General features: G+C 36.7%; 1 protein-coding gene across 1 annotated transcript in view; it reads right to left on the reverse strand.

Moving 5' to 3' along the window:
- The window catches only part of Chm (CHM Rab escort protein), a 132,734-nt gene that overhangs the window by 21,268 nt on the left and 88,379 nt on the right, over positions 1-23,087 (reverse strand). Inside the window, exons 9-12 of the mRNA XM_021188022.2 lie at positions 18,442-18,519; positions 10,578-10,682; positions 7,923-7,986; positions 3,726-3,822 (exon numbers count right to left, since the gene is read on the reverse strand). Coding sequence (XP_021043681.1) covers positions 3,726-3,822; positions 7,923-7,986; positions 10,578-10,682; positions 18,442-18,519 — 344 coding nt within the window. The remainder of the gene's footprint in view (positions 1-3,725; positions 3,823-7,922; positions 7,987-10,577; positions 10,683-18,441; positions 18,520-23,087) is intronic.

Raw genomic sequence — 23,087 nt, forward strand, 5'->3', positions numbered from 1 at the left:
GAGAGAGAGAGAGAGAGAGAGAGAGAGAGAGAGAGAGANAGAGAGAGAGAGAGAGAGAGAGAGAGAGAGAGAGAGAGAGAGAGAGATTGAGAGAGAGAATGTGAATATCAGACACGTGGAGGCCTTCTGTGATATAATCAGACTAATTCTATTTTAGAAGACTGATGAAGAACAGACAACTTGAAACTATATATAACATCAGTGCATCAATGACTCTTAAGTAAGGGAGCAACAGGAAATATGCCATTAAAGATCTTTTAATATCTGAGTTATAAATTGCTCCTAAATATCTGTGAACAGGCTTAAAGCATAAAAAAAGGAAGAAGAAAAATCAGAAACCAAATATCAATCAAGCAATAGTAAGTAAATGATAAACATATCAGTTTGTATCTCAGTATCTTTCTTGTCTTGTTACATATTATGTCAAGCTATTAACTCTATTACCTTTAAATATAATACATACTGCATAATGAATGAAAAGATTTAAAATGATCAAAAACTTCTCTTTTTCTCTGGTACAAGGCAAAGTATAAGCAATGAACTCAAACTTAGCTCTTTCAGGCTAGGAGCAAGAGAAAAACAACCAGGTTGTCTACATTCTTGATATTAAATTGATATAAAGTGATTAAGCTACAGTAAAAACCACAGAGAAGATTGTATAAGGTAGAAACAAGTAAGCCTGGCCAATCTTCTTAAAATACTGTCATATATTACAAAAACAAAAGCGTCTGCGTGACTGGGGCTTCTGGAGGCTTGTGCAGCTCCATTTTTCTAAATATCATCTAGGCTAATTCCTAAGGAAGACTTAGAAATTCCCAGGCTAGGTAGGGGATATTGCTAGGATGTAGCTCAATTGTTTTACATATGCATTCCTATTCCCACACATGCACATCCACAAACAAAATTAAATAGCAGAATCTTCTAGTGAAGAAACAAGACACGGTAAGCTAAAAAAACCTGAACCAATCTGAAGTAACTAAATTGAGGTAATTCTGTAGAGGCTTGAACCAAAATTCTTTTTATAATACCAGTGTTCTCTTTATATTTCCTATGAAGTCAAGAGAGAAACCCATCACCAGAATTTCAGATATATGAGACTAAAACAACTTACTTCAATACATTTTTCCAGCTTCATTACTTATGAAGACATGGTTCTTTACAATTTTTCATTTTTCATTTGCTAAACCTAATGGGTACACTACTCATAAACTTTAGGTTAGAACTTTACTTAGAGATTGTCATTTATAAAACAAGAATGATACGTGCTTACTGCATTAGAACAATTTAATAAAGCTGATTAACAAACCCTTTATCACATGCTGTTATGTTTTTATAAAAGTGCATCTATATTTTCATTTTTAATGGGGCTAAGCATGAGTAATAACATGCCTAAGGAATGTATATATATATATATATATATATATATATATATATATATATATATATATTAAGCCATAATTCTGTTCTTTTCATTTAAGAAAAACATTCCATCTATAGTCATGTTGGAATTTCTCTGAGAAGCAGTATAGTACAGTGATTAAAATGTAAGCTTAAAATGTTCAAATTCTAAGTTCAAATCCTGCTTATTCTGTCTGTCACCCTTAAGACTAGTTTGTTTTTGACACCTCGTTTGTCTAGCTAAAACTATAGAATGCACATGGGGCTGTATCTATCTTAGAATTGATATAAGTTGTAAAAAAAATATAGTCAATCATGATAAAAGGATATACCTGGTACTTAATATATATCATCTATTATAATCATTAATGTGGAATAAATAGTAAATAATATGAAATTGCTAATCTATAGAGAAATACAGGGCTCTATCTAAACAATGGTACAAAAATGTCACTGCAGGAATAAGCCACTAAAACACAGTAACGTCTGAGTAACAATCTGAAGGATGAAGGATTTAAATATTGTCAAGGTCACTCTAGTTGAAAAGAATTATATAGACGAAGGCATAAAGACACATGACAAAATAATCAGAGTAGTTATGTAACTCCTAAGGGAGAAGGGGAGAAGAGGAAATCTACCAAAGAGGATAAAACAGTGTTGTGGAACATTAAATGGGAAACTTCTCTAAGAGGGTAAAGAGAAGGAGATGTGAGATCTGGGTAAAGGAGGGAATATGGGAAGGGACAGCTGATACTAAAGCATAAGGAAAAAGCATAAGGAAATCTACTACTGTAGAGGGTTGCTAAGATAATGGAGGAGACAGCATCCCAGCTAGGCATTTTATGCTACCAAGTAAAAGCTCCAAGTGACAGGAATAAGTTACAGCTTACTGAATCATTGGCCAAAGGGGTTCCACAGATGCTCCCACCAAACATCAAAGGTTATTGCCATGGTTACTGGTTGTTCTCCACAACCTGATAATGGTAAAGTTCTATTTCTGAAGAAAACACCTGTGTCATTGAACACTGAGATTTGATGCTCAACTAGAAGCTGCTGCACCCCAACTGATGAACATTCATGGTGCTAAGAAGTAGGTAGTCTGTAGAGTACTGGAGGAGAGAACTAATAGTATCATCCATCTATACACCCTGTGGCCCCCTGTGGCCTAGAATAGAGACCAGACTGCAATATATACTGATGTTATTGTGGCACAAATGTTATGGGATCAAGAAACCACCTTTTGATTGGATTTGAGGTCTATTCCATGAGATGAAAACAATACCTAAATGTTCTTTAACTGACAATAAAAATGTGGTTCATGTGAACTATGAAATGCTGTTCAGTTGAAAAGAAAAATGAAATCATGAACTCTGCAGGGAAATGGATGGAACCAGAAAAGATCATATTGAATGAGGTAACCCAGGCTCAGAAAGACAAATGTCACCGTTCTCTCTGATCTGTATTTGTTGAACTATGACAAAGAAAAAAAATAGTCACATGTCACAATCATGTAAAACATTTATACATCACAGAGATTTAAAAATAAATGTTCCATATGGTAAATTGAATCACATGTTATAGTTTAGACATAAAGTATTTGCCACAGTTCTGTGTACTGAACACTTGCTTCCCAGCTGTGGCGCTATTTTGCTATGGTCTGGAAACTTGAACTTGCACCTACCTAGAGGAAGTGAGACACAGAAGGGAAACCCACTTCTCCCTAGGGTACTGGGTAAATATTAAGCACTGTAAAAATCACTATCAAGATTAATGTCAAATTCTTTAAGTCCATACGGTTATCACTCTTGATGTTCATTTTCTGCAAATAAGCAAAGAAATTGTGTTAAAGTCAACATGAATATGAAGGCTGAAGTTGTGGCTCTGCACTAGATCACCTAGCGTACAAGAGGCTGCATTTTCAGTACCCAGTATGACAGAAAGAAGGGAGAAGCATATCTTTAAAAGAGATGCACATCCGCATTCATTGCTTCTATTCACACACTGGTAGAAGTCCTAGCTAGAACAACTGGACAAGATACGATTTTAATAAAAGATATCTACACTGGTAAAAGCTGGAGTTCATCACTGTTTGCAGATGACAAGATTTTCTGCATAGAACCTTCCAACATTAAGTAATACATCACACAACATATATATGTATCAAAACCTGTATTGTGTCTGATATAGATTTTCTGTATTATATAATCATTAGAAATTTTAATAACTACGTTTTAAAAGAAGCACTTAGGGGAGAGAGAGAGAGAGAGAGAGAGAGAGAGAGAGAGAGAGAGAGAGAGAGAGAGAGAGACTGAGATTACTGTGCTTACATGTGCCTTTCATGCATGTCATTGTTGAAGAGCATAACTCAATGACTCGAACAGCAAAACTTCCTGGCTCTTCTGCTGGCACTGTCAAAATGGAGACCTGAAAACCAGGAATACATAACAGAAATAACTGTTAGGTCTCTTGTATTTTGCTATCTTGATAAAGCTAACTTCCAAATTCCCAAATATCCTTTGATATTTGAAAACAAATTTGGCTTATAATGATTTTATTTGGAGTAAAACATAAAAGATGCAACATACATGTCTCAATATCCAATTTCTTCATTATTTACTGTTTATATGATCCTTATCAACCACAAATAATTCAAATTTTTAACACTGACTCCATCACATACCATATACTATTCAGAAAGGAATGCAACTATAATATTACTGTTAAAATATAAGCACTCTGCTCCTTGAAATCAGATTATACATTAATAAGTGACCTTATCTACTATTTATATGTTATATGGCTCACATTGTAAAGGCTTTCCATGGCAACCAGACCAATGTTTCTCTGTAGAGCTAAGGTTTCAGTGTTATTCCTCTATGGAATCTTCAATCTGAGAAAATTATATCCTCTTAAAGAAATGCTAGCAAAAGAGAAAGCACCATCTTCTCTTTTCCCTACATGTACTGTGGTGACATTTTGACTAGGAAGGCCATATTCATACCCAAAAAGGAAGCAACTACAACACATTTTTAAAACAGCAATTGTTTTGATAGCAATACTGTCCTAGTTGCCATCTATTTTGGGGCTTATGATATCTCAAAAACAGGTCTCCATGTTCCTTTTAACTCCCTCTGCTGCTATTAAGGATAGAAAATGTACTTTAGCATCAAAGAGAGAAACCACCAAGACATTGAACACTGTGAAATAATGAAATGACTAGGACTAAAAATATGGCCATAACTGAAAACGTTCCTTTAATTACTCAACCAACATAGAAGAATTTCTTTTGGCTCCTGCAATTATTGTGATTTATTACTGAGATATAATCAGTATTGTTCTACTGGAGCACCTCCCTCACCTGAAAGCTGAGATGTTGGCTGCATGATGTTTCACAGAGGAGACGTTAAAGGAGAATCTAGTCAGTCCTCTACTATCACCATGAAGTGTGCCTGGACTGTCTTCTTGTTTTTCCCTGTTCTCTACACTTCTTAGTTCTACCTTTGATTCAAAGTGAAGATACAAAGAGAAGTGGGAAGAGGGCAAGAGAAAGAGAGGAAGGGAGGAAAGGGCTGGGGGTAATAAAGGACTGTAACTTTCTCAGATACATGGAGAAAAGACGGGTCTGAAAAAGACGGATGTGAAGCAGGGTGACCAGTTACAAGGAAGAGATGGTAAACATGGGAAGAGTAAATCAACCATGAGAAAGTCAAGAACTGAGACCATATTTATGAAGTACATGGGTAGGACCTAAAGGTTGAGGAGATGTCACAGAGAAGGAAGTTTGTGAGGCTTGAACAGTAAACATCAGGTCTGTTCTCAGCAACAGTGAGCACAAGATGACAAGCAATGGGACAACAGAAGACAGTGGCTTCACCTTTAAGTTACTATCTCTTGACAGAAACCCAAAAGACCTTTGACATATGGTTCTGGCACCCTCGAGCCTCCAGGAGGTGGCCTCCAGCATTGATGTGGAGTTGAGACTACGGGGATACACAAAACCATTTGTTGTATGTGCGGAGAGAAGTATAATGTAGTTGGATGAAGGGAGAATTTTGAAATTAAATGATAGGATAAAAAAGAGCTTCAGATATGCAGAGAAGGAACCGTCAGTGTTATGGGGAAGGCACGAGGCATGGAAGCCAAAGATAGCAAAAAGTATTATCAAAACCACCAGGAAAGTTCTGGCAGAAACCAAGTGCCAGAGCCTGACAAATACAGAGGTGAATACTCACAGCAGGGAGCAACAGTGTCACCAGGCTAGACCCCCTGGAGCTCCTGGGGACTGGACCACCAACCAAAGAATACACATGGAGGGAACCATGGCTCTGGCCGCATATGTGGCAGTGGATGGCCTTTGTCGAACATCTATGAGAGGAGAGGCCCTTGGGCCTGAAGGTGTTCAATGCCATAGTGAAGGGGAATGCCAGGGCTAGAAGTTGGAAGTGAGTGGGTGGGTAGGTGGGGTGAACACCCTCATAGAGGCAGAGGGAGGGGAAATGGAATAGGGGGTTTCCAAAGGGGAGACCTGGAAAGGGGAAAGCATTTGAAATGTAAATAAAGAAAATATCCATACACACACACACACACACACACACACACACACACACACAAAGAGAGAGATTTGTTTGAAAGGGAAAAAAAGGTGTTCCCTGACACTGACTACCATGGTTTTTAATATATTCAGTAAGAGAAATTGTAGTGGAAGTGTATGGGCAGAAGCCACAGAGTGGTTTAGAAATGACTGAATTTAGGATCTGGAAGCAGCAAGAATCTTGTACAGAAAATACTATTTAAAGGGGGAGAGAATGAGCAATCAGTACAGATGGAGACAGAGTCAATAGAATAGGTTCTTTTGTTTTTATTTTAAAAACTCAGTGGATGTGTCTGTATGTGTGTATTAAAGAGTGAGTTTTATGTATGTGTGCTCACTCAATTGCTCATGTATGTATCAAAGGTACCTCTGAAGGAAGTTACCAATGGACAAAGGAGAGACAGATTCCTCAGTCATGTTACACATATAGCATGAATGGTAGGGTAGAAGTTCAAGTTCCTTTGTGCACGGTGGGTATTTAATTTTACCCAGAGAAACAAGAAGATGAACAGAGCAGGTTAGAAAGTAAAGACCAGTACTAGCCATGGAGATGAATGAGCAAGGGATCAAAAACCATTGGGAGAATTTGTAAGGTGAATAGGACCCAGCTGAGTTCAGCTGAAACCACAACTATGTGGGAGGGCCAATCTGTTTGGTTACATAGTTTTCTTAAGTGGCCCTCACTGATACAGATAAAATTAATAACCAGACATGGGAAAGAGGAGTTCCTCTGTTGCTGCAGAGGAAGACCCTGGCAACATGGGAACTGCAGGTGTTAGAAGGATACCCACCCTTGCATCTATGGCAAAGGAAAATAAGAAAGTAGAAGATAGATGCTAATATTCAGAAGATATAGAGGGATAATGGTTTCTATGTCTATGAACAGATAGAATGATAATAAAAGATTAAAAGAGATGGGAGGGCTGGAGCAGATGCATGATCCTGTATGTCTACAATCTTCACACTTGACTGGATCATTGATGCTGCTTAAGAAAACATACATAGAACAGTGCACTCCATGAAGTGATTAACACATGTTTTTTTCTTTGAGGTTTGACTTGCTTGTGAGCCTCATACTTGAGAGAGGACTTCACTTATAATTTAAAGATCAGAATTTGTCAATTCCCAAACTTAACAGTCTCATTTTCATCCTCTTATTTAAATGTAAGTCACATTTCTAAGGGCAGTGCTTTGCCTGGTTTATCTCTGATTTTGGTTGGACTTCAACTCATAAATTACTCTTTCTTACCAGAGTATCTCAACTCCTTTGCTGACTCTGTTTAAACAGATAAAATACATAGCAACTTTTTAAAACATAGCCCTCTTCGTTTCCACATCACTCTTCAGGGGCTACATTTTATAGCCTAGCTTCTTCCAAAAATTGCCTCTACTTGCTCTCTTTGTAGCTCTGTCTCCCTGTCACCCTGAGATATATTCACAAACCCTATGGTTTAATGGCAGACCCAAACCTATCAACCAACAGTGGCAGACCAATGTGCCAAGTGAAACATCAATTGCTATATTATTTCCTTAAACTATACCACACTAATCCTTGTCACACTGAACTACACTTCCTATTTGTCTGTATCTGTAGCCCCAGGCTGTGTGGTATTTGAAGGCAGACATGCTATCATAGTTATCAGTGTCTTTTAGGAGGCCAGGACTCGGGCTGCTGAGCAAAAGGCCCTTGTTTGCCAAGTAATTAAATGAAAGCTCACTCTTACAGATTTAATACACAGCATAGGGGCCGTGGCTACAAATACTATAATAGAAACTTAAAATCTGCTAAGAGTGGACTTTTACTGTTCTTGCCATAAAAATGCTATATAAAGACAGACATGTTAATTAGTGCAGGAATAAATTTACATGTACATGTATTTCTTAAAATACACAGCTTTTATACTAAGAAGAAGAAAAAACAGGATTGAATCACCTGTTGATCTGAATCCGTTCTTAGTACAGATCCATCTGTAATCAGGACTGCTCTGGAAATTTGCCTGTAATGCACGAAAGAGGAAAGCAGTGATTGAGATTCCACGGATAAGTTTCATTTATTGTTATGTAACCAGCAGAAGGCATGTTTCAAAGATTTAAGTAAGGATAAAAGTGTCAAAACCCAGTCAAGTTCGGCTTTAATCTTTTCTTGGCTCAAGAAAGAAGGATGCATGACCTACAGACAAACTCCAGCTGAGGCAAAGGAGAAGAAAAATTCTGCTGGGCTTCCCTCAAAACAGAACCAAGTAGGGAAGAATGGTAAAAAAAAAAAAAAAAATCGTACCCAAGGAGCTGAAGTGGTCTGCAACCCTATAGGAGGAACAACAATATGAACTAACCAGTACCCCCAGAGCTTGTGTCTCTAGCTGCATATGTAGCAGAAGATGGCCTACTCAGCCATCATTGGGAAGAGATGCCCCTTGGTCTTGCAAACTTTATATGCCCCAGTATAGGGGAACGCCAGGGGCCAAGAAGTGGGAGTGGGTGGGTAGGGGAGTAGAGTGGGGGGAGGGTATGGGGGACTTTCGGCATAGCATTTGAAATGTAAATGAAGAAAATATCTAACAAAAAATTGAAAAAAAAGAGTATACCTTTGCTTTGGTAAACCTCTGCATAGTGCTTGAAAAACAGAGTTATCTGGTTCTATGTGGAGATCCATTTGGAATTGAGCTTTGTACAGGGAGATAAGAATGGATCAATCAGCATTTTTCTACATGCTGACCTCAAGTTGAACCAGCACCACGTGTTGAAAATGCTGTCTTTTTTTCCACTGGATGATTTTAGCTCCTTTGTCAAATATCAAGTGACCATAGGTGTGTGGGTTCATTTCTGGGTCTTCAATTCTATTCCACTGCTCTTCCTGCCTGATTCTGTACGAGTACCATATAGTTGTTATCACTATTGTTCCATAATATAGTTGAAATTTATAGAAGAGAAAGTGGGGAAGTCAAACACGTGGGCACAGGGGAAAATTTCCTGAACAGAATATCAATTGATACCAATCTAAGATCAACAATTGACAAATAGGACCTCATAAAATTGCAAAGCTTATGTAAGGCAAAGGATACTGCCAATAGGAAAAAACTGCAACCAACAGATTGGTAAAAGATCTTTACCAATCCTACATCTGATAGAGGGCTAATATCCAATATGTACAAAGAACTCAAGAAGTTAGACTCCAGAGAACCAAATACCCCTATTTTAAAAATGGGGTACAGAGCTAAACAAAGAATTCCCAACTGAGGAATACCTAAAGGTTGAGAAACACCTAAAGAAATGTTTAACATCCTTAGTCATCAGGGAGATGCAACTCAAAACAACCCTGAGATTCCACCTCACACCAATCAGAATGGCTAAGATCAAAAACTCAGGTGACAACAGATGCTGGTGAGGATGTGGAGAAAAAGGAACACTCCTCCATTGTTGGTGGGATTTCAAGCTGGTACAACCACTCTGGAAATCAGTCTGACGGTTCCTTAGAAAATTGGACATAGTGGTATAGCTTAGGACCTAGCTATACCACTCCTGGGCATATATCCAGAAGAATCTCCAACATATAACAAGGACACATGCTCCACTATGTTCATAGCAGCCTTATTTATAATAGCCAGAAGCTAGAAAGAACCCAGATGTCCCTCAACAGAGGAATGGATATAGAAAATGTGNTACATTTACACAATGGAGTACAACTCAGCTATTAAAAACAGTGAATTTATAAAATTCTTGGCAAATGGATGGAACTAGAAAATATCATCCTGAGTGAGGCAACCCAATCACAAAAGAACACACATGGTATGCATACACTGACAAGTCAATATTAGCCCAGAAGCTTGGAATACCCAACATACAATTCATAGACAACATGAAGCTCAAGAAGAAGGAGGACCAAAGTATGGGTGCTTTGGTCCTTCTTAGAAAGCAGAACAAAATACTCACAGGAGGAAATACGGAGCAGAGACTGAAGGAAAGGCCATCCAGAGACTGCCCCATCTGGGGATCCATCCCATATACAGTCACCAAACTCAAAACACTTTTGTGGATGCCAACAAGTGCTTGCTGACAGAAGCCTGATATAGCTGTCTCTTGAGAGGCTCTACCAGTGCCCAACAAAAACAGAAGTGGATGCTCACAGCCAAACACTGTACTGAGCACAGGGTTCCCGATGGAGCAGTTAGAGAAAGAGTAACCCCATAGGAAGAACAATAGTATCAACCAACCAGTATCCCCAGAGCTCCCAGGGACTAAACCACCAACCATGAAGGGACCCATGGCTCCAGCTGCATATGTAGCAGAGGATGGCCTTGTCAAGCATCAATGGAGGAGAGGCCCCTGGTCCTGTGAAGGGTCGATGGATGCCCCAATGTAGGAGAATTTGAGGGCAGGGAGGTAGGAGTGGGTGGGTGGGGGAACACCCTCATAGAAGCAGGGGGAGGGGGAGGGGATAGGAGGTTTTGAGGGGGGTGAGAAAGGGGATAACATTTGAAATGTAAATAAAGAAAATATCCTAAAAAAAAAAAAAAGAAAGAAAAACAGAACCATGAGAATGGACAGAAGTTTTCCCTTCCCTTGTGTACTGGGGTGTAGGACACCTTACCTGTATTGTACACCGGAACATGTATTCTCAGAAAGGTAACTGTCTTCAATAACGAAATGCTTAGAGATTATCCTTTGACCAAACTGATCTATCATTGCTTTACATCTATAAAGAATATAAACATAGAGAAAAGATCATATTAATGAAATAGTTGAGAAAATTAAATAATGGACTGCTGGTTCTGCATCTGAAACCTTGTAAAGCTTAAAAAAATTGCCAACTACTCTACATTTTCTGACACTGAACTAGACATATTCTGGCTGTTATTCTGACATTTTTAAAAATGTAAATACATGTATTGCCATTAGTCTGTAAGTGTAAGTCCAGTAAAGCATCATTACATAATTCCAAGCTTTCCTCTCATTTAGAAGCATAGAAGCTGTTTCTTTGTTTAGAAAATCGGCTTTCTTTTTTACCACCTTTAATAGTTCTAAGAGGAAAAGAAAGCTGATTAAATATCGCGTTGTAGCATTCACAACCTGTAAAAGCCACTAAAGGCTTTTTATTTTTCTGTTAAGTGTTGCTTTCTCTTTTGTTCAAGAACAGCTATCTGGTCATGCGCTTGTTTGATAATGTTTTAAACAGAAAAAAGGAGCTAGAGCTTCTTTTAATATCTGTTTCCACTTTACTTCAAAGGATAATCATGGAAAGATTTCTTTCAAGTGCTCTTTCCAAATAAGGAAAACACTTATGCATGGACATTCTCAGGTCTCTGTCATCTGATATGTGTGGGGACAATGAATCATATAGAACCCTCCATTGACCTTCTTTCAATGTGTCTAGATAAAAGGATGAAAATTAGAATCCATCTCCTTGCAGTGCCACAAGTTATAAATGTACTTTATAGGGCTCATTATCCAAACTAATGGACTAAGGGCGACATCCTTGAAACGGACTTACCAGCACTGACAAAGCCTCTATGCAATATTTCAGGAACTATATGCAAATGACTGTTATGTTTGCTATATCTTTTTATTATGGAAATATCAATTTGCTTTTGTCACAGCTTCTTTTGGTACCAGAATTATTTTATTAGAAATAAACTTATATGCTGGTCCTCATAAAAATGTAAGCAAATGATTTCACATTCATATCATATATAAAATATTCTGCTATAAGCTTGGTCTTCATGTGGGTCCCCCAGCAAGTGGAGCAGGGGCTGTCCCTAGGACTGTTGCCTACCTGCCTGCCTATGCATCTTACATCCCTAAATGGACCACCTTGTCTGGCTTCAGTGGGAGAAGATAATCCTGTAGCAACTTGATGTGTGTGGGGAGTTGTTTAGTGGGAAGTATGACCCAGAGGGGAGCTTTCCCTTCTCAAAAGTCTTCCCTTTTGGTCGAATGGGGGAAGAATTTGTGTGAGGGGTACGGGGAGGAGAGGAGGGGCTGATATTGGGTTGTAAAGTGAATAAATAAAGTTAAAACTTTCTAAATAAAATATTCTGCTATAAATTGAAGTATCCTCAATTGCTCTAAACAAGCAAAATAAGGGAATAACAGGAAGAATTAAAATTAAAATCAAATTAATTAAATTTGTATTTCATTGATACTATTGAAGAAATAGCATATTACTGCTGACAGGTTAGACAATTATGTTTGGTGATGTTATATACATACTTCTAAACATTTAAGCAATTTTAATATAAATTTGGGGTATTAATACTTACATGATTTCTCCATTTGCCTACACTTCAAATCTCCTGCATTTTCTTAAACTAGAGCTCATCTAATCTACAAAATACTTCACTTAATTAGCACAAAGGACTTACATTAAATATTGGCCAAGATAACTTTTGAAAAGTGGAAAGATAAGTTTCTTAAGCATTCATAAACATTTTAAAAATCAAACTAGTTGAGAAAAATGGAGACGAGTTATCTGCTGAATTGTCATGGTACATTGATTATATTTATCCTGTAATCACTGGCAAGCATTTCTTACTTTTAAGTAAGAAGTTATAGAAATTGAAGTGGTAATAATTCAGGCAGGAAAATAAATGGGAATATAACGTCCTGTTATATATTGATAGGACTTGGGTACACATATTTGTCTTTTGTTTGAACCCATCTGGTGAGTACTTAAAATGGGATACAACCATAATTATATTTCAAAAGACAATGGAAAGCACTGAACTATAGAGCAGGATGCTCATATTGAAATGTTAGGGTGAAATTTACTGATATCTGACAGTTACTATGGAATGCATAAAAGATGAATCAATAGATGGCTCAAGGAGTGGGTATCTGTGAAGATGTGTGAAGAAGTAGGTAAACTGTGATATTCATTATAGAAATTGAGCAGAAGATATAACAGGTTTTACTTTAAACTCAATGTTGGCAAAGGCTTGAAACTTTTCATGTACAATGTTGGACTAAAACTGAGAAAAGAGTGTTTTCATATAAATCTTGAAACTTTGTGCCTTTTCAAAGAACTCCCATTCTCAAACAAACAAACAAAGCAACCCAGGAATAAACCTAGCCTTCAAGTCAAGTTTATGAAGTCTTTGCTGTTTTGTTTACTTCCAAAGTCTAATAGAGATCCCTTGGTGACTGGCAGACACTGGTTTCAGGTGTTACAGCATTAGAAAGAATTACTATAGATAATGCAGAGAGTAAATAATGCAAGCTCAACTATGCAGGGATAAGATGCTAATGACTGTGCTTGTTTATGCAGAAGCTTCAGATGAAACTGATTTCCAAGGGAGGAGGAGGTGCAGGAGAGGGAAACAAATCAGAATCACACCTGGGGGACTTTTCAAATAATAAGTACCCCTGGAGATTCTGATAAGCTTCCGAGTCCCAAGAAAGAATCATAGCGAAGCCTCTGCTACTCCTGCATCTTTATGTTGTGTGAAAAAAAAGTAAAGAGCTACAGATAGAGAGAAATGATGCACATCTGTACAGAGGGAGGTGACAGTTATGAAGGCTCAGTCTTAGCCTGGTAGATGGTAACAAGATGACTCACCTGTTAGCCTCATTCTTGCCCTCAAGTACTGAGGCAGTAGGCCTAAGAAAAGCTCTGCAAACCAAGGCATGTTAAGCAAGTGGTAAGATTTGTTTTCCCTCAGATACTTAACTTATTGCCATATATTCAGCCTAATTGGGAGAACAATGAAGAACGGATATTGATTTGGGACCTACTTTTAATCTGTATTATAAAGATTAATATAAAAATTAGATGACATTCGCTTAATGGAAAACAACAAAATGAAACAGTGCTGCCAGACACATTAAAATACCCTCCTGCCTACTCCTCCCACATAAACCTGAGGAAGCCATTAAGATTAACAGCATTTCGGACTTAGCAGAGGGCCTTGCTGAGCCTCATAAATAGTAAATTGAGAAGGAACATGATAGGAGTTCCTAGTTACAGGGACACAATGACCAAGCTGATCATAAGAATCAGTGAAGCCAGACAGAAAATTTCATGGGCAAGGCTTTCTAAATCAACAAACCACAGCACTTACTCAGCTCTTGGTTCACGGATATGAGAGCATCCATTGCAAACTGACAATAAGGGAGGGGAAAAAAAACCCTCAGCAAGTCTAAAAGAAAACATCTGGAACTTAGTCAAGAAGAGACGAAACAACAGCAGTCACAGCTATGCAATCCCTTTGATCTTCAGAAGCCCCAGGTAATTACACAGTATGGAAAGTAGAAATGAAGTAATAAAAAAGAAAAATGTTAATTAAGGACATGATAAGATTCCTAATCACGGAACGAAACAAAACAGGTGTTCCTATTGGACACAGCTTGTGAGTTTTCTCAAAGGCATTAGGTTTCAGTTTCACATTGTTCAAAAAATGGTTTCAAAATATTCACAATATTTCTGGGCTGAACATCTACTACAGTCATTTTAACCCATTAACAAGACTGGGATTTTAGTTGTTGCTCTGACATTTTCATAAGATGTATCTTATGAAAATCTTTTAAATTATGTAGTAATTTGTTCTTTCTTTATAGAGTCTACTTAATCTTTTAAGAATACCTAATTGGTAAATAAAAACCATATCTACGCAAGGAATACAATGTGATAATTTGGTGTATTATACACTGTATAACAAATAACAGAATCACCCAGTCACCACCCACAGTTACCACTGGGGAGCAAAGATGGTTAAAATCTGTTCTTATCACATTTCAAGTACACAATTAAATTATCATTACCTACTTCCTTTATATATCTAGCATGATATGTTCCAAACTGACTTTATCACAGCCCTACATCTGTCTTCCTCCCTTGTAATCTCTCTATCAAATACAGCTTTAACCAGCAGTTATAATTTTTCCACCCAAATCTCTCTTCATAACTAATCTGCTACTATTATAGATTCTACCTTAAAATATTTCTTGTAATTAGCCTCTTTTCTCTCACCCCACTGCTACTGCCTTAGACTACAGGCGCATTTAATAAGGCAGTGGAAGTCTAAGAAACTGTTAGCACATTTAATCAACATAGAAATAGGTAATAATGAAGATGCAGACACAGGCAATTTAAAAATAATAGTATCGCTCAGCGGTAAGGTGTGGAAAGGCCATTGCAGAGTACTAAGTGAGGTATCTAACTCAGCTTTGAACAAATTGGCAGAGTATCAGGGAATGTAGTTGGGTGGCAGTGCTACATTCACAATGTTTTTATGGATCAAACAGAGTTAAGCAAATAAATATGAGAATGTCTCAGGTACAGAAACACACAATCACTTCAGTGGTATCTGTCAAGATGTAAAACAAAAAGGGGAAAGAAATGAGTTCCATACAGTGGTCAACTGTCTCCTGGAAGGCCTTCGAGTTTATCTGGAGATATAAAGCCATGAAGGCTGGCTGTATTTCCTCTTCATAGAGGAAAGCTTGATCTGCAGACCAAACAAAAATCCTGATTGTCTTGTTCTCATCTGCATTCCCAGTGCCTGGAACATAGAAAACAGCTAATACTTGCATGAATTGGAGAAAGGATGGACAACTGAAGTATTCTGTGAGAGCAAACAGTATAAAGACAAGAAAAGGGCACCCAATTGTGGTTCTGGAGGTAAAGAGTCTCTTTTCATTATGTTCCTTCCAAATCATTGCTGAAATTACTTAACACTACTTAAAAATTCTAAGTCACACTTCTGGGCAAAGCATAGAACACAACGGGCCTTCTTCTTTATGGCATGCCAAGGTTCCAATTACATATACTACTGAACTACCTGTATGTGTAATCTATGGTTTTATGATGCTTATCTGCTCTGGTAATATTACAACAACCATACAAGGTATGGCTTGTCAGCCACTCCACTTTTTATAATAACACGGAGGCACAGAGGGGTTAAACTTCTTGCTTAGGTTCACAGAGATTGAAAATATCAATGTCAGAATTCAAATACAGTCTATGTGACATTGAAGGCTGCACTGTTCCCTTCAATCCCAAATTACAAACAGAGGACCTATATTTTATTTACTTTTTTGTCATATCATATCACACCATAACAACTAGCATGGGAGTTGGTAAAGGGTAAGCATAAAAGAGGCACTGTGCTAGTTTCTTAAAAAAAAATAGACACAATAAAGTGTTCAATTTGTTTCTAATTTCTCATTACCCAATAATGTGACAACTGACCCACACTTCAGCATATGAAACATTTTAAGATCACTTATTTCTAAAGGTTAAAGAAGAGCCAGCTATATATTTTCCAGTATTGTTTAATGTAACCAAATAGGTCAAGTCTAAAAGAAGACTCAATGACTATTTCTGAATTCTTCGAAACTATCTTGCAAATATTAGCGAGGTTGTCATAAAAAGGACTTGCTATCATTCACAGCCCTAATATTATTCAATAGCCCCTCTTATTGCAGGATTGGGTTTTGTTAATAAATATGGTACTTCGGGACTTGTGTGATGATACAAAAGACTTTAAACTATAAGCAAGTTGCCTACTACATAAAGTTCATACTGCCAGTATATCGGGCAAGTACATCTAGACAAAGGCTTAGAATAAATTAATATTAGGATTCCCAAGCTCATCATGGAATATAGTACTCTTACTGAAATCTTTAAATTCACCCTACAGAACACTATTTCTCAATGTCATCTAAAACAATCTATATTAGATTCTACTGGGATATTGCTTATAACTCGTTTTCCATCCAAAAGTGGTAAGAAGCATCTGTACTCTGAGGTACACTGTGAAAACCTATCTCAAAACGGCAAACAAACCAAGCCAACAAAAAATTAATTCCTGGTGATATTTAAAAGAATAGTCAATTTCCTTGTCGCTTTATAGTTTTAAAATTGCCAGTCTGGGGGCTCTTATGATATCTAAGACCTTTAGTCTTCACCTATCTGTTCCAACTAGAATCAGTATAAGTTCATGAAAGTAGATAGTTTGTTCAGAATATTTCATAAATGTAAGTCAGAGGTAAGGTAAATGCATCCTTTATTTCAACAAATGCTATTACAGTACTAGCATACCTATTTTAAGAAAGCAAGCAAACAAGCAAGAAAGAGCCAACAAGAAATATGATCCATGCAAATTCTTCATGTCACTGAGACCAACATGTGGTACTGGAATAGTGCCCAAAGATGATAAAAATGACCTAAGCAAATAAACACCAAACAAGCAAGTTGTTATCTGCCTTTCTGTCACAGGGAAGCCTTCTTGTTTCAAAGTCACTGTACAAGGAAAAACAAACTGTGAGGCATAAAGACAACTGCTCCTTCATTACCTTCCATAGAGTTCCTCATGCCAAAATCTGAATTTCTAAACACTTTAGTGATAGTCTTTGTATACTGTCACCTCTTTTATTTAGATAGTGCGATTCTGTACTGTTGCTAATGATACTTTATAAGAAGTTAAAATCATGTGTCAATTTTTACAGCATAAAGCTGCAAAGCTCCTCGGTATTACTTATTTCTAGAACTAAATCTTAGCTAAATTAACTACTTATAACACTATAATCCACTTATGAGAAATTAATGGCCAATTTATCCCATTTAGACTCTACAGAATTACTGCATAAAGAAACAAGCCATTTAAGATTTTATATTATAATTTCAACAACACTTTTAATATGGCCCTAAAATAATCATCTATAAAATATAGTTCAATAGGTACTTGAGAACATCTATGAAAGAAGAAAAACGACAGTTTTAACAGTTCCTAAAACTCCATCCAGTTGAGCCTTTTCTTTTTCAAAGTACTACTTAGAAATTGTACAATGGTGTTTTACCTAAATTTAATTCAGACAAGAGTATGTATTAGTAAATAATAATAAGTTCTAGAAAAAATAATTAAAATACAAACAGGTAAAGAGATGATGCTCAGCTATGTAAGAAAATGGCTAAACTCATCCTTTAGCCCTCATCCTGCTTATAGGCTGATTCTGTTGTAAAAGAATTTATCCTCAGATAACAGGGCAGCATAGTTTATGACAACAATCTACCTAAAAACTCATTAAAGTCTTTTCTCTTGAAGTGACATGCATTATCAGCAGAGATTAATCTGATGAGTCTTTAGGTGAGCTCCATTTTTAAAAATGCAATAACAGAGGGCTTTGTTGTCATCTGATGAAAATCAATTAGAGGAGGTAAGGCCACAAGGAAAACTAACATCACTCATCACCTACCCCCGGCAGCTGAAATGATTTGTCTTCCAAGCTTGAATGATCAGGAGCTATAGTCATATTGCAGGGGAATTAATTTAGTTTCTATATTCTGAACTCACTTTCCTTGTTCTGGAAGACCTAAACACAAATTACTTTTAATCAAGGTTGATATGTTATTAATACCAAGGAGGATCTTTCAAGAATCACTTTTTGAAAAGCAACTTCTATATTTTTCACCGCTGTCTGGTATATAAATATAAGAAGGTTACTTATAGCATCCTTACTTTCTGGATTCTTTGTCCACTACAAGGCACTGTACAGAATGGCGAAGACAATAGATTCCACCAAACACAGCACACATTCTGGAAAGAAATAGGAAAATGACAATTAGGATAATTGGGTTGAAACTAAGGTAAAAATATTTAGGTATCTAACACATAGTAACTGGCATTACAAAAAAAGAAATCTGATCATATATAATGTTCACTATATTAAAATTTCTCAGATGCAATGTAATATTAGCAATTTCTTTATGCAACAAAGGAATCCCTATTAATAATATAATATTGATATCTAAAATTGTAACCAAGTCAAAACTGTTCCTAAGCAAGAGTTAAATGTCCCCCTAAAATGAACTCCTGCATTTCTAAGGTGCATAAAGCACAAATATTCTTCAGAGGAGATACATGAGACACTCAGACAAGGGGAAAGAAAGGCTGAGCAAGGAAGGCTTTAAGAGACTTTTTGAAGATGTCAGGTACTATAGAGGTAAGCAAATCTCTAGGAGCCAAAGCTAACTAGAAACTAAAACCTCAGCACACAGCTAGTACAGCAGATACTGTAAGGAGTACACTGGCTCAGTCAGCTATTCAACACTGATTTAGGAAGAGCAAGCTTTAAGATCTGGACAGGACATGGAGCAGAAAAGGAAATCATCTTTCATGACATTTGATTAGTTACAGAAATACACCTCTGTAAAATTACCTAGGAAAGATATGAACTCACTATTGGGGCAGAGAGAGAAACAGAATGCTGATTTGTCTAAGCTCAGGGTAGAGGAAGCTTATACCTCTGTATTAAAATCAGGGTTCTACACTCACAGATGACATAAATTTGAAATTATACCCATTACCAAGAAAATATCAAGAAAAATGGCTCTGGGTAAATGATAATTGTGGATTTCAACTACTTTTACAATTTAGAGTCCCACAGTGATGATTTTAAAACCTACAATTACACAGCACAGAAAGAAACATACCAAGCCTTAAGTGGGAATTTGTAGACACAAGTTAAAGGACAGCTCAAGCTAAGAGTCCTTGTTTAAACAGAACAGAGGTTATAGATATGCTTAAAATGAATTAATCAAAAATGTGAAAAAAGAACAATGCAATATCAGAAAGTATGGTAGACTGAATATTCACACCAGTACATGCCCACACCCTAATTGTAGAGATTGCGTGGTGTGAAGAACTTTATAAGTACATAACATTAGGGTTCCTGCAATCAGATAATCCTGGTGAGCACAACACAATTACAAGGGCTTCAAAAGAAGAAACAAGAAGGTTAAAGTCAGACACATGGACGTGCAGATGATTGTAGAGGTCAGAGTGATGCTGTTTGTATAAGGTGGAGCCATGCCAAAGAATGCAGGTGGCCTTTTTAAACTAGAAAAGGAGAGGAACAGAGCCTTCCCTCATGCCCTAAGAAGGAATGCAGTCCTGCTGGTCTCTTTCAGACTGCTGACCTCCAGGAATGGAAGATAATAAATTGGTGTTGTTTTGTCCTATTGAGTCAGTTAGAGCAGACATAGAAAGTTAACATATAGGTATATGTATACATGGAAATGGTTGTGAAAGTAGTGGTACTATGAATCAGGGTAAAATGGGTCGTGGCAAAAAGATTTGAGGACAACAGGTTATATTTATCACAAGAATCATCTCTGATTCACACTGTGTTCAGAATCAATTCCAGGAAAAGTACAAGTGTTAAGTATGAGAAGCAACACTAGACACGCATATAGGAAGATATGAGTCAGAAACAGATTCTCCAATAAAACATAAAACTCAGCCTAAAATCGACAAAATATAGAACTTTAAACATTTAGACATGTAAAAAAAAGAAAGTTAAAAGGTAAATAATTGTTAAGAAAAGACGCAATAGTAGTTATTAAATCTTTCAGTAAGAATAAAAGTTTGTTACAGTAAAATTGAAGATGCATACTTTTCAGAGTAGCAAATCTTACTGCTACTTAAATATGTTAGGTAACCCTAGCTATATGCATGGAAGAAGATATGTACAACTTTTTCTTTTTTTCCTGCACATCTAAGGCATAGGGGTTAGGGAAGAATTTTGACTGCCTGGCTTCATATGCCAAGTATGCCACATACTAGATGTGTGGCCATGGAAATAGGATAATGAGCTCCAGTATATCTACTTTTCCACACCAGCCCTATATTATCACTTATTCACATAAGCTTCTTTTGAAGAATAAACAAAATAATATTTGTAAAGAAGATATAAAGTATATGGTATGCAGAATTACACATATGTTTATTTTAAAATAGTGGGTTTATATACCAACATAAACCTAACATATATAGAGGAGAATTCACAAACAAATGGACATTTATGTGCAATAAATAATTTTAGTTTAACTAAAGAAGATCTAAGATCTAGCCATGGTCTCCAGCCTCTGGCGGTAATCTCTGTGCCCTCTAAATGTCAGGCCTGAAAGGAGTGCTTTGTTTGTTTGTTTGTTTGTTTCCCTAGAGATAATGGTTCAAACGCTAGCTTTAAATAACCGATTTAGGGACAGGACAGGGTGGACTAGATGGTTTTAGGGTAGGAGTGGTCAGGCCAACAGTTTGATTTGGAGGGAGAATGTTGGGTCATTTGATAAATATCAACTAAACTCCAAAGGGCTGGATATTGATCTCAGCTACAAGGGAAGTTGTGCCTAAGTTTTGAAGTTTCAGTTAAAAAAAAAATGAAAAACTGATGGTCAAGTTGAGTTTTCTTGGTTGACCATACATATTGGTCATATACCTGCATTTGGAGAGATATAATATTCTGATCTTTCAGTGAGGAAACATGCTAGAAACTACAATTTGGAATTCCTTAGTGTTCTTCCCCATAAGCCTTGCATAACTTAGTTCTATATCCATTCTCTCTAATGAACAAAAGTTTTATATACCAACTTTTAAGGAGTCCATCAAACTAACTATTCTGCCTGAGGTCAACCTTGCAAAACTAACAACTATGCTTTTGGCTTTACAAGTGTGAATAGTTTGCGATGACTATACCCTATAAACATACAAACAACTGTCCAAATTCTCATATCATACAAGTGACTATCATAAATAAAAAAAAATTCATGAAAGCTAATCTCTCCTACTAGGTGTTGTATTTTAAAAATGTAAAAGCTGATTGGCAACAGAAATTTTGCAAAGAACACTCGCGACTGGCAATCATTTATTTAAAAAAATCAACTTTTCATATAGAAAAATCTTCTATACATCAAAAAATACACACATATGTAATGTACAAAACTTAAGAGGAAGCTAGAAGTAAATACGCTGGAGTAGTATCTAGGAAAGTTGAGAATGAAAGTTACAGTCAAGAGAATCAGTTGCTTAGTTTCTTTACTGCTCTTTCAGAGGTTTGGTTCTCAGCACCTACACCAGGAGGCTCAGAACCATTTATAACTCCAATAGCAAGGCCATCTGATAACCTCTTCTAGTCTCCCCAGGAAACTACATGCACATGCTGCAAATATGGAGGCACACCGATGTACATAGAAATAAAAATGAGTAAAGCTTTAAAAAGTTAAAGTAAATGTGGCCACATTTTGACATTTGACAAATTTTGAGTATATTGATGCCATTTATTTTAATCTGTATTGAGAAAGTAGTTTATAATCTATATAGGACATAATGAAAATTACCAATGGTGGAGATAAATGACATTCATTGAATAGGATTTAATATTTTCCTATCTTTCCAAATTTAATTCTTTTAGATTCACATAAGCAGCTAAGCCACAGTAGAGTAGGGGTTAGGTAATATTCTTCTGGTATACAACATCAGTGCACAAGAAAACTTGTATTTATTTTTACACTGAGAAAATTAGAATAATGCAATTAAGGATATAATAGAGCCACTAAGCAAAATTCGACATGGTTAAGAACCTGTAGACTATACATTTTATGTAGGAAAGTCTTTTTTCCTGTTAATTTTGCTCACCAATAGGATGACAAATTGTGCAGTAATATTTGTTAGTATATCTGATGTTAAGACATTATAATCTATCAGATTCTAATGATATTTAGAAAAAATAATCTTCCTGGTGGTAGACTGTTTTGACCCATGGCAAGCTGTGTTTGTCATGTGGTATTCAGACTTCTGATTTTGGCAAGAGAGTACTGATGACACACAGGAAGTCATGACCAAGGTGTTTGACACCATCTTCACTGTCAATTTCCTGCTAATAATCAAAGAATTCACAGGAAACACCACTGGTCTACTTCCCACAGAGAAGCTGAACTAGACTCAAAGCCCAAATGAATGTTCTCATTTGCTTGGGGAATATTGTTACGTTGTGACTATGGCAGCAGTGTTTCCAACTGCTAACACATAGCTAGGGATGGGCTGTCAACACCTGACCTACAGAATTTTCCACGTTTAGCAGACTAGGCTGTATTCTCATGTTTGCTTCCCTCAATCCCCTGCATGCTCGCTGCAGTAGAGGGATTGTTGCATTAATTCTCCATAGGAGAAATACTATTTTTAAATGTCTTCTTAGGTTTGAAAAAAAGAAAAAAGAAAGAAAATTCTGACGCCATTCCAGGTTGTATAAGGTTAAAATGCCATAAAACATTGCATCACAGAATACTACCATGTTATCAAAATATTGTTAAATACACTTAAATGAA

The sequence above is a fragment of the Mus pahari genome, chromosome X, assembly GCF_900095145.1.
Source record: "Mus pahari chromosome X, PAHARI_EIJ_v1.1, whole genome shotgun sequence".
NCBI classification, from domain to species: domain Eukaryota; kingdom Metazoa; phylum Chordata; class Mammalia; order Rodentia; family Muridae; genus Mus; species Mus pahari.